The 13504-nt window shown below is 47.1% G+C and overlaps 1 protein-coding gene across 1 annotated transcript in view; it reads left to right on the top strand.

The window, feature by feature from the left end:
- LOC310777812 (general transcription factor IIF subunit 2-like) overlaps nucleotides 1-13504 on the top strand; it is a gene marked incomplete at its 5' end in the record, with an annotated part of 98519 nt that overhangs the window by 70270 nt on the left and 14745 nt on the right. Inside the window, one exon of the mRNA XM_083638168.1 lies at nucleotides 11537-11618. Coding sequence (XP_083494294.1) covers nucleotides 11537-11618 — 82 coding nt within the window. The remainder of the gene's footprint in view (nucleotides 1-11536; nucleotides 11619-13504) is intronic.

Genomic DNA, 13504 nt, shown 5'->3' with positions numbered 1-13504 from the left:
TGGACTCACTATCCACCCACATCAAAGAATATACATAACATACAGACTCCACCTTTACAACACACTTTAAAACATAGCTCTCTGATAGCAACAACTGCACACATTAATAGAGCACCGCAGGAATGAGTCCAGAAGTAGCATGGAAGGCGGAAGTCCTGGACTTCCTGGATCTTACGGGGAAAAGTCAATGGGGTTTTAGAATGGGGATCTCACTTAAGTGCCTAAAATAAGGTCTGTGGTTAACGTTTATGGGAGCGGTAATTTGGGTTCAGCAGGATAATCTTCACAAACGTGAATCACTTTTATGACTTCTTTAATGCGGTTTTTAGAAAACGCTTCAATTCATCTTCATCTTCTTTCCAACTGCCATCAGCCTCACCAACAAGGCTCGAAAGCCCCCACAATTAAGGACTCTACCCCCCCCCCCCATATCCCCAAAGCACAGCTGGTTCAACAACAGGCCAGAATGCCCCACTGACATGAACCTACCCCCGCCCCCATCATACGTCAAATTGGACTGCACTTTTGATTTTTTGTGATTTGTCTTTCTGTATTCCTCGTATGTCATCTGATGACCTACTGTGGCAATAAAAGTGATTCTGATTCTGATATCCGTGGTAGAGCCCGACCGATATATCGGTACACCGATATTATCGGCCAATATTGGCCGATAACCAACCGATATTATCGGCCAATATTGGCCGATAACCAATATATCGGTATCGGCCGATATGTTGGCCGATATTGCAGATATTTTATTTTTTATAATTTTTTAAGTTATATACAGCATGTTGTGTATATTTGATCCTTTTTCTTAACCTGAGTTATATTTGTTCTATTTGTGTTTTTGTATTTCTAGTTATTTATCATTATTAAATTCCCAGTGATGTTTACTGTTCCATTGCATTGATGTCAATTTGGACAATAACGTTTATTGATGAGCTGTAAAATATCCTGCCTACATTACATATCTCAAGTCATGTCAAGTCATATCTTTGTCGAGTGTTTGATATTTGAGGGATCACTGCAAAATAAATTGTGTAATATAATGTGTATATTAGGGCTGTCAAACGATTAATTTGATTAATCGCGATTAATCTTGTGATTAATCGCGATTAATCGCATCTTTGTATCGCATGTTTAAAATGCCATTATTTTGCATTTCAAAGCATTTTTAATTAGATATTAATAATTCTTACCAGTGTGTCGTGATTGGGAATCAAATGAATGCAATTAATGTACTTTGTGATCTTGAATTTTAGATTTGGAATGTAGACAGGAGGTAACAATGTCTACAAAATATATCTAGAACCGGTACTTCCGGCGGCGGCGCTGTGGAGCAGTCGAAACCCAAAATGACACAGCCGAAGAAGGCTGTGTCTGAGCTAAAAACGTTGGCACTTCCATGTGAATAATGGCTCGGTATTGGAAACTGTTTATTGATAACTTGTATATCGCGTGAAGCCATTGGAGCCGACCTCCCAGTGGTTAGAGGACCCGCGCATCCGAGACTCTGAAGGAAGAATGAGTGATGAGTCTCACGCTTGCTAGCTGGCCGCTAGCTACTTTTAGGTGATCGCTCGCCTCAAACTCGATGTACTTCGGTGATATTTTAATTCCGTTTTACACAAGGTGCAAACTACGGCTCTTGACTTGTCCACTGTGCCATTTGGGGATTTTTTTTTAAAGTAAAACGAGCCATTTAAAACCGTATTGCTGTTGTTCTCTTCCATGCCTCCTGCACAAGCAGGAGACAGGAAACCGAACGGCTTGACTACAAGTACGGGTGCGACGAAGGGACAAAATAGCGGCATGCGATTAACGCGATTTAAAAAAAAAACGCGTTATGGTCGGCCCGTGTTAACGCGCGATTAATGCGTTAACGCCCTAGTGTATTATATAATATAAGAATATCGGAATTTTTTTACTCCCTAATATCGGTATCGGCATCGGCCTCAAAAATCAAGAATCGGTCAGGCTCTAATCCGTGGATTGTGAAATGTAAACTGCCAACGTGTTAGGTCATTTTATTCTGGCTACCAGGTACGGCATTGAATCTTCAATCAACCTCCAATTCATTGTCCACGGAATATCTTTACTTACTTCTTTTGTTGATGGCATATTGGAGAACAGATTGGTATATCTTTAGTCAGGGGCGGACTGGGATCATAATTCAGGCCGGGCATTTATACCAAGCAGGCCAGGCCAATACGGGCCGACGTGCGCGTCCGCGACCTAAGGTCGCCAGCACGAAAAATTTGGGCCGTTTGAAGCCCAATTTGGGTCGTTTGAAGCAAGATTTAGTGAATATAATGCTAACGCGATGATACATGTTACCTATTTGTTCACTAATAGAAACATCAACACTGCCTAGATAACTGCAAGTATAAAGAAGAAGTAAAACCAAAAACATGCCTCTGTACAAACGCTTCACAGCAAACTTTATTTAAGGAAGAGTGATCAGATTGTGCATACTGCGTTATTCTCCACAGCCTTAAGAACTACACGTCATAATAACAATAATAATAAACATCAACATATTCTCAGTTTCATTAAACATCTTCCTGTTTAACTCATTCATGGCCAGTTTAGGACTGCCAACATTTAGCACAGGCCAAAGATTTTCATAATTGTTGGTCATCTTTCAAGACCCACAGTAAATTATCTATTAGCACCAAAGTGATTTGCCTCAAAATGAAGATGTACGTCTCTGGGTTCACCAGGAAAAAAAAAAGGTGAGCTTTTAGCATGTTCTGTAGAAAAGAAAAGGCCATTTTTGTAAAGGACACAATCTCAGGCAGAACTCGCTCTCAATTCTTTTATTTTGAACTGTATTGACATCAGACATGTAAATATTATTCGTTATGACACAAATGACAAAAATATATATATATATATATATATATATATATATACATGAAGTGCTTTTTTTACATTCAACAATACAGTTTACTCAGTGTGAGTGTGCAGACAGACACACAGACAGACAGACAGACAGACAGACAGACAGACAGACAGACAGACAGACAGACAGACAGACAGACACACACATACACACACACAGACACACACACACACACACACACACACACAGAGAGAGAGAGAGTTCTGTCCACAGCTGCTGCTGGATCGCACCTCCTTCCCAGGGAACACTATTGATCGCCCCGCAAATTAGCATAGGAGGGGAACACCAAACTGGTCTGAGATCAGCGTCTAGCCTCCTCTGCCTCTGCATCGTTTTCCTCCTCTCGTTCGGGCTGGGACGAATGCTGCGACACAGGAACGGGTCCGGCTTGGCTTTGGGACCAGGCGCTGGAACCGGATCGATCATGTTCGTCACGGGTTTGACTACCGCGAACAACTCAATCCAGGTTCGCCCTGCAGCAAGGCGACCAGCGCAGCGCGCCGAGGGGCGTTTCAATGGCGTTTCTCCTCTCTGCAACAGCAGGCAGCGTTTCTCCGTTTTCTCCTCCTCTTCCATTTCAAAACAACAGCTGCGGTATGTGTTTGTTCACGTGTTGTCGGCTTGTCTTTGAGGCCAGGGACCTGATACCATGTCACAGGCTGGGGAAGTCTTTGAACTACGCGCTGCACTAATAAAAACAAAAACACGTCAAACACGTCATTGGCCCTGAGGGCTATTCCTGATAACACGTCAAAGACGTCTTTGGCCATGAATGAGTTAAGCAAGCCCCTAACATTAAACACATGGTAGTGTGTTCTGCTCAAGCTCCAACCTTTGTTTCTGAAAAATTAGGCCAACAATGGTTTTAGTCTCTATAGCCTATAGCCAAGTGTTGAGCAATGCAAAACTCAAGGCTCCAACACAAGAGTCCAGAAATGAGCAGTGGCCTGCCTGGCCTGCTATTCAGTGAGTGGCCTGACTGCGGGCACAAAAAAAAAAAAAAATGTTTTTTTTTGCAGGCCAGGCCACCGGGCATTTGCCCGACGTGCCCGATTATGCAGTCCGCGCCTGTCTTTAGTTATTTCTTCTGTTGATGGCATATTGGAGAACAGATTGGAATATCTTTACTTACTTCTTCTCTTGATCTCGACACCATCGATCACGCAATCCTACTTGATAGGCTAGAGAACTGGGTTGGGCTCTCGGGTGCGGTCCTAACCTGGTTCAGGTCCTACCTCCGCGACAGAAAATACTTTGTGTCCTTGGGCAACAACAAATCGGCCATAACCAGTATGACCTGTGGGGTGCCGCAGGGATCTATAATGGGGCCTGTTCTCTTCAACCTCTACATGCTCCCTCTCAGCCTAATTATGCAGAAAAACAATGTGGCCTATCACAGCTATGCTGACGACACGCAATTGTATATTGCTCTCTCTTCAGCTGACTACTCCCCAATAGACTCACTGTGCCGGTGCATTGACCAAATAAATGTCTGGATGAATCAAAACTTCCTGCAGTTGAATGGAGATAAAACGGAGGTGATCGTTTTCGGACCAGAAAAGCAGAGGCTCAGAATTGCCGCGCTCCTCGAGTCGCGATCCTTGAAGCCCAAGGACCAAGTCAGGAATCTTGGTGTTATTATCGATTCCGACCTGACTTTTAACTCCCACATTAAGTCTATTAGGAAATCAGCCTTCTATCATTTAAGAAATATAGCAAGAATTAGGGGCTATATGTCCAGACAAGATTTAGAGAAATTAATCCATGCCTTTATCTCTAGTAGGTTGGACTATTGCAATAGCATTTTCTCCGGCCTCACTAAAAAAGAACTTGGACAACTCCAGTTCATCCAAAATGCTGCGGCTAGAGTTTTAACCAGGACTAGGAAGGCTGATCACATCACTCCAGCTCTTAGGTCCTTACACTGGCTTCCAGTGTCCTATAGAATAGATTATAAGATATTGTTGTTGGTATATAAATCGCTAAATGGCCTTGGTCCAGGTTACATCGCCGACTTGCTCCCACGCTACGAGCCGTCTAGACCTCTCAGGTCTGCAGGGTTCGGCCTACTGGATATTCCTAGGATCAACTCCAAACACGGAAAAGCCGCGTTTGGCCACTATGCCCCCACTAGCTGGAATAAACTTCCTAAAGACCTCAGGTATGCCCCGACATTACTTGCATTCAAGAATAATCTTAAGACCCTGTTGTTCTCAGTCGCCTTTGACTGTTAATCAGCTCTTCCACTGCCACTTTTAACCTATTTATATTTATACTATCCTATTTATTCTATCCTATTTTATTTTTTGATTTTAAATAAGGCGTGTGTGCCTTTGCCTGTGTGCCTCTGTAAAGCACTTTGAGTTGCAAACCCTGTATGAAAGGTGCTATACAAATTATTAAACTTGAAACTTGAAACTTGAAACTTGAAACTTGATGGCATATTAGAGAACAGATTGGGGAAATGGTTGAGCCGGTTCTTAATTTTCATAAATAATGATAGCCTAAGTCTATCTAAGTAATATCGTTATTTATTTATTATTTATTTACCTAAGAGAATAGGATAATGAATACCTGAAGTGGAGATTAAAGATAAATTAAATGTCCACTTTTTTTCTTTTTGCAATAAAGTGATGTTAAATCTCTTTCCATCTTTGAACTTGTCCTCCTCCGCAAGCCTGGAGCTACACTTTCTATGGTCAATGCACATCCCATGCTGGCCTCCTGTCCCTCTCTCTGCCTGCTTCTCTCCAGGTAAACCTTTATTTATTCATGGAGGGCCATTGAGAGCAAGCTCTCTTTTTCAAGGATGCCATAATAGAATACCATAATAATCTATAAAAACATTAGTACATTATAAAACTAGAGGGCACTGGGTAGAGTGCATACCTCCGCCAGGGCATGCTGTTACGTTAATCTGTTTGGAACTTAGGTGCCTTTTTGTGATTGGCCACAGCCATTTCCACAGCTCCTCTTGGCCAGTGGGCATGCAAAGTTAATCAATTAGTCCTTGGCCAACAGCCAACGTTTCAACAAAGTTTTGTGGTGTTGCGTGAATCCATTTGGAAGGTAGGTCCCTTTCTGTGATTGGACACGCCCATTGTCACACCTCCTTTTGGCCAGTGGGTGTGGAAAGTTAATCAGTTCTAAGTTGGCCCATGACCTACTTACAGTATCTACAAAGTTTTGTGGTGTTACGTGAATCCGTTTGGAAGTTAGGCGCCTTTTAGTAAACAAACCATGAACACACCCATTACCACGCCCCCTTTTGGCCAGTGGTTGTGGAAAATTAATCATTCCTAAGTTGGCCCATGAACTACTTTTCTGCCAAGTTTTGTGGAAATCCGTTGATAACTTTTTGAGATATACTGCAGACAGACGGACAGACAGACAAACAGGGGCGAAAACAACATCCCACCAACTCCACAGAGATGGCAGGGCCAAAGGCCTGGTCTGCGGAGGTAATAATATAAAATCACAGCAGAAGCATGAAATGGGGGGCAGGGGGGTTGTTGGAGAGTTTCACAGCCATGGGGTAGAAGCTGTTAAGATGGTGTGAGGTTTTGGTCTTGATCATTGAGTTATAATATGAATGGTGAGAGCGTCCGTATCTCCGCCCTGTAGCCTATGTGTATTGAAGCCAAAATCCGGCCAGATCAGTGAACCAGAGCATTCGCACTAGCGCCTTTGATTGAGAACCTGCGAGAGCTCCACGCCCCTCTGAACTTTCTTATGTAGAGCTGCTGTTTCTAGAATGCGCACAGTGCGTTGTGTATTTATATACAGTCTAGCTCTGTAAATATTACACTTTAAGTTGTAATATTTTTTGTCTCGCCAAAAGTAACCAGGAAGATTCCCACTATGAGATCAGTTTATCAAAATGACGCCTGTACGAAAATCTGATTTTGGTTGTCGGAGATTCAGACCTCCGGGCTGCTGCTGTGCTCTCAGCGCTCTCAGCGCGGGCCGGAAGTGGAGGCAGGCCAGCCTCACTGGGGGGATTGCTGTGTCTAGCCTAATGTTTTCGTGGCATTTTGATTAACTTTATGATTGAATTCCTTTTGGAGCAAATGTTGGTGTTACAAATCTAACCTTGACGCTTTACGCAACGTTGTTTGCTGGTGTTGTGGGTACTGCAGCCTGTAACGTTCTCCGTTGTCGGAGATTGAGTTGTACTGTCAATGGTTGTATCAGCCAGACAAGTCAGATCTCCGGGCTACTCTCAGCCCGCAAGAGGAGCCAGGGCTGCTTGGCTCAGCCTCTCACTGGGGCAAATTCTCGGATGAACAGCTCTGTGTTGATTAGCCTAATGTTTCCGTGGCATTTTGATTAACTTAATGATTACATTTCTTTTGGTGCAAATGTTGGTTTAACACATGTAACCGTGAGGCTACGTTGTTGTACCCGCGTTAGCCTAGACCTGAGCCAGGCTGCCTGGTCTATTGCCTGGTATATCGTTACTAAGAGAGGAGCTTGTGAACAACGAACATCCCCACAGTCAAAGCATTTCCCCCAGATATGCATATAAAAACGTTTGTTGCTTTAATAGCCTACAAGAAATAAAACGTCTGTTTGTATGTCATGCTAACCCGTTAGCGATGAGCTAATGGTGGTTGTGTACTACTAACTAGGCCGCCCTCATCTCATCTTATACCCGGGACGGGAGTTAACGTTATAAAACACATTTCCTGTCAGTTGGACAACCTGGTCAGTTCTGAAAATATGTGTCTATTATTGTGTTATTCCAGCTATCGTTATCGGTTGTTAAGTTATAGTAATATGAAAAACAGCCGACATGCAAGCAGCTAATGCTAGCTTGCATGTTAAAACCATTGTGTAGCCTACTTATAACGTAGCTGGAGTAACTCATAAAACACATATTTTCTGAACTTACTTCAGTCCCCAACCAACGTTAATTCCTCGCGCACAAAACATTTGTTTTCATTCCTCAAAACAATGTTCTTTTTATTGGGGTCCATTGATGTCTGTAGCCAGCACAGCCAACATGAGCCACCGACCTCCAGGCAGCGTTAGATAACATAAAGCCGTGTGTCTTGTCTGTGACGAATAGATCTATTATGTGCAGACCCTGTCCAGCCAATGACGGCTTGAGACTGGCTGCCACAGCTGTCAATCATCCATTTTTATCCCTTTTTATATGTCAAATAACTACTTAAAAACAAACTGGTCAGAAAAATGACCACTTGCACAGGCATTAGCATGATAATGACTATCTAAAATGATACAAACCACCTTTGGAAAAAAATTATCTGACGTATACTGTGATTATTTCGGTTGTGATTTTCCCATCCACTAACATGGGGAGGCGGGCCTTGTGACCTAATACTGGATTCAGCCGTCAGGGCGGCGATCTAACATGCAGCGGCTTCACTTATGGGACCATGGAATTGCATCCATCTTATATAGGTCGATGGTCTTGATGGACCGGAACCTCTTGACATAGGCCCCTCCCCCGGCTAGAGAGAGGAGACACCTAGGCCCCTCCCTCGGCCGGAGAGAGAAGAGACACATACATTTAGGCCCCTTCCCCAGCTGGAGAAAGGAGACACATAGGCCTGTCCCCCGGCCGGAGAAAGGAGACACATAGGCCTGTCCTCTGCTGTAGCTGAGAACTGTTCCTGTATGTTCCTGTCGCTGGCTGCTATGTTTTTGTTTGTCTCTGAGAGTGAAACCAAGACAAATTCCTATCAACTTTTGTTGACATGGCAATAAATCTTTTGAATCTGAATCTGAATCTGTCCCCCGGCCGGAGAAAGGAGACACATAGGCCTGTCCCCCGGCCGGAGAGACGAGACATGTAGGTCCGTCCCCTGGCCGGAGAGAGGAGACATGTAGGCCCCTCCCCCAGCCAGAGAGAGGAGACATGTAGGCCTCTCCCCTGGCCAGAGAGATGAGACATGTAGGCCCCTCCCCCAGCCAGAGAGAGGAGACACGTAGGCCCCTCCCCTGGCCAGAGAGAGGAGACATGTAGGCCCCTCCCCCGGCCAGAGAAAGGAGACACACAGGCCTGTCCCCCGACCGGAGAGAAGACACATGTAGGCCCCTCCCCTGGCCAGAGAGAGAAGAGACACATACATGTACCCTTTCATGGCCGGAGAAAGGAGACACATAGGTCCGTCCCCCGGCCGGAGAGAGGAGACACATAGGCCCCTCCCCCGGCCGGAGAGAGGAGACATGTAGGCCCCTCCCCCAGCCAGAGAGAGGAGACACGTAGGCCCCTTTCCCGGCCAGAGAGAGGAGACATGTAGGCCCCTCCCCCGGCCGGAGAGAGGAGACATGTAGGCCCCTCCCCCGGCCGGAGAGAGGAGACATGTTGGCCCCTCCCCCAGCCAGAGAGAGGAGACATGTAGGCCCCTCCCCCAGCCAGAGAGAGGAGACACGTAGGCCCCTTTCCCGGCCAGAGAGAGGAGACATGTAGGCCCCTCCCCCGGCCGGAGAGAGGAGACATGTAGGCCCCTCCCCCGGCCGGAGAGAGGAGACATGTTGGCCCCTCCCCCGGCCGGAGAGAGGAGACATGTTGGCCCCTCGCCCAGCCAGAGAGAGGAGACATGTAGGCCCCTCCCCCAGCCAGAGAGAGGAGACACGTAGGCCCCTTTCCCGGCCAGAGAGAGGAGACATGTAGGCCCCTCCCCCGGCCGGAGAGAGGAGACATGTTGGCTCCTCCCCCGGCCGGAGAGAGGAGACATGTTGGCCCCTCCCCCAGCCAGAGAGAGGAGACATGTTGGCCCCTCCCCCGGCCGGAGAGAGGAGACATGTAGGCCCCTCCCCCAGCCAGAGAGAGGAGACACGTAGGCCCCTTTCCCGGCCAGAGAGAGGAGACATGTAGGCCCCTCCCCCGGCCGGAGAGAGGAGACATGTAGGCCCCTCCCCCGGCCGGAGAGAGGAGACATGTAGGCCCCTCCCCCGGCCGGAGAGAGGAGACATGTAGGCCCCTCCCCCGGCGGGAGAGAGGAGACACGTAGGCCCCTTTCCCGGCCAGAGAGAGGAGACATGTAGGCCCCTCCCCCGGCCAGAGAGAGGAGACATGTAGGCCCCTCCCCCGGCCGGAGAGAGGAGACATGTTGGCCCCTCCCCCGGCCGGAGAGAGGAGACATGTTGGCCCCTCCCCTGGCCGGAGAGAGGAGACATGTTGGCCCCTCCCCCGGCCGGAGAGAGGAGACATGTTGGCCCCTCCCCCGGCCGGAGAGAGGAAACATGTAGGCCCCTACACCGGCCGGAGAGAGGACACATGTAGGCCCCTCCCCTGGCCAGAGAGAGGATACATGTAGGCCCCTCCCCTGGCCAGAGAGAGGATACATGTAGGCCCCTCCCCCGGCCGGAGAGAGGAGACATGTAGGCCCCTCCCCCAGCCAGAGAGAGGAGACACGTACGCCCGTCCCCCGGCCGGAAAGAGGATACATGAAGCCTTGAGTGGCAGGCAGGAGGGAGACGTCCTCGCTCCCTCGTGGCTGTGAGCGAGGATGATAGGTAGGACTCCAAATATTTGTTTGTGTGCGTGCGTGTGTGTGTGTGAGAGAGAGAGTTTTTGTGCGTGGGTGTTTTAAGCGAGGTGCTGGTAAGTGCTCTGGCACTCGTCATAGCCAATAAGTGCACATGATTGCATCCATTTGTGGAAAAGGCAAAGGACATTAGTGGCATGAGTCAGATCTATAACCTGCTTTAAAGTGTTTTTTTCTATTCGTTTGTGTGTTTGTGTGTGTGTGTGTGTGTGTGTGTGTGTGCGCGGTTTTACTGTTTTGTACATTTTACTCACTCAAACACACAACTCACACGGGAAAGTGATGCACCTTACTAATATTTGCACCCCATCTAACATGTGTTCTGGTCAAATACATAGAGGATGTTCTGCTCTTGCCTGGAGTAGTCTCATTTTCATTGTTTCACTGCACTGTGCAGGATTACATACTGTCAATTCTCAGCAGGCCCGGCTCCAGACCCAAGTTACAGAGGGGGCCTGCCCCTAGCTTGGGGGGCCAAGCTACCCAAGGGGGGTCCGGGGGGATTCTCCCCCGGAAGAAGATTTTGTACATTTTAAAGTAAAATTCGTCAACCTGGTGCATTTGAGAGCAAAATGAAGAGGCTAAATCTATGAAGAACTACACACATCTCTAATGTGTTGTGACTTTACAAATAATTAGGCCTAAACAATTAATATTAAATGTATTTACACATTGTGCACAAATTGCATTCATTGTGACAAATTTACAATAGTTAATATCCAGCCAGAATCATTGCAAATGGATGTTCAAAGTAACAGTTAGCAATAGCATTCAGTTAATCAATGCCTAATGACAGCCAGATTCCGTTTTAAACTTTAAAACGGAAAAACGTTTTTAGAAAAAAAAAAAAAAAAAATTTTTTTTTTTTTGAATGGGGGGGCCAGTTTGTTGAACGGCCCGCAAGATGCTGAGAATCAGGCCCGGCATTAGGGGCGGGCCTGACCGGGCCGGGCCTGATTCTCAGCATCTTGCGGGCCGTTGCGGCCCACCTGCAGTACCTTCATGGCCCACGGGAGTCACTGGTCTATGGTTTATGTGCATGTGTATTCGTGTGTATTCGTGTGTGTGTGTGTGTGTGTGTGTGTGTGGGTGGGTGGTGTCTTTGTTTCAGATGAGCTCACCCTGGAGGGGATGGTGGTGCAGAGAGCTGAATGCAGACCGGCTGTCAATGACAACTACATGAAGCTGAAGAAGTGAGTGAACTTTCAGTGGTTGAGTTTGAAGGCAGGCAGCAGTTTGAAGTGGCACACTGGAGTGCACTACACACACAGGCCTGTGAGCTACTGCAGATGAGATGACCCAGCTTTAATGATCCTTGTGGGGAAGTAGGGTTGCAGAATAGAGCACATGAAAATATGAATGAAATGTGGAAAGTCTGCATTCCAGCATTGGTATCAGCAGCAGTGCTGTCAGTAGTGTTATGGCAAACACACAACCCTGGGAAACATCTTGGTTATTGTCGGGACATTCACTCGTCTAGGCTTCCAGCAGCTTAGTCGCCGTGAGCGTATTATGTCAAGGAGAGCTGCCAGGCTAGGTAGGGAATCATGGAGCTTACCTGTTACCGTTGCTGCCCACAGTAGTTGCCTCCCATTCACTTTGTATCAGATGCAACCAAATCGCTGAAAAGCATGCTGGGATACCTGGCGTCATGAATATCGTGAACAACAAGACGAGAGGAGGGGCCAAATTCAAATTAGACCAATGCAAGACAGCCAATCAAGCTGCAGCACCAAGAGACCAGCAGGGCAGGGCTAAACAGGGCGAAGGCGGCTCCACGAGAATTGTTCGCTTATAATGTGTGTGCACCGGTACGCCCCTTGCACACACATCGTGTCACTGGTGCCCATTCATTTTGTATTGGATACGTCGCCAGGTATCCCAGCATGCTTTGCAAGGCGATGAGCGGCGGACAACAGCGATGAGAGGAGGGGCCAATTTGAAATCGACCAATTCAAGACGGAAAGACAGCAAGCCAGCCAATCAAGCTGCAGCACCAAGCGACCAGCAGGCGTCCACACACACACACACACACACACACACACACACACACACACACACACACACACACACACACACACACACACACACACACACACACACAAATGCGTTCTGTATGTGGGCAAAGGGTGTCAGCTGGAAGCTTCTGGCATCAATCCAACTGCTTGTCTCTGGCCAGCTCGCTCTTCCTCGTGGTTCACAAGCGCTCCACTTCAGTGTTCCATTGACAGTTCATTTGTAGACATTTGAAGCCCTGCCCCGCCGCCCGCCAAGGAAATGCTGCCGGCCTAGCAGGAGGAGGCTCGGTGTTCAGGCCAAATCTTTAATTTCTCTTAAACAACTGAAAACAGCCGTCTGATAAAGCTGAAAACAGCCGTCTGATGAGGCTGAAAACAGCCGTCTGATGAAACTGTACCACCATGGACCGCAGGGCGCTAAGAAGAGTGAGGCACGCGGCCCAGCACGTAACAGGATGTGAGCTACCAGAACTGCAGGAACTGTACAATCAGCGGTGCCTCAGGAGGTCCCTGAAGATCATCAAGGACACATACCACCCCCACAACAGCCTGTTCTCCCTGTTACCCTCAGGGAGGAGATACAGGGTCCCAAAAGCACGAACAAATCGCCTGAGGGACAGTTTCTTCCCGCAGGCCACGAGACTCCTTAACACACACAAATAAACAATCAAACATTCTGTTTGCACCTGTGCAAACAGAATGTTTAATTATGTTTTAAGGTGTCTATGCTAGAAAAGAAAAGGAAAAGTTTACTGTTATTGCTTGTTGTTCTCTTGTTTTACTGCATCTATATGCCCTGTTTTTGCACTGTTATTTGCACTATGTTGTAACTGAGCCTATAGCACAAGAATTTCACACGTGATACTTGTACTACGGAGTGACAATAAAAATCTTGAATCTTGAATCTTGAAAGCTGAGCAAGGAGACAAACTTTATTTCAGAAGAGACTGAAGGCAGCAAGACAAAAGACTGCTGGAAATAACAAGAGAGTGTGGGGAATGCACATCTTCCCAGCGTGTGTTTGTCACCGGCTCCTATGCTTCCAGTTGAGAATAATAACA

Source organism: Poromitra crassiceps, assembly GCF_964638095.1.
Source record: "Poromitra crassiceps genome assembly, chromosome: 6".
Classification (NCBI taxonomy): domain Eukaryota; kingdom Metazoa; phylum Chordata; class Actinopteri; order Beryciformes; family Melamphaidae; genus Poromitra; species Poromitra crassiceps.
This window is presented reverse-complemented; position numbering and strand designations above follow the sequence as displayed.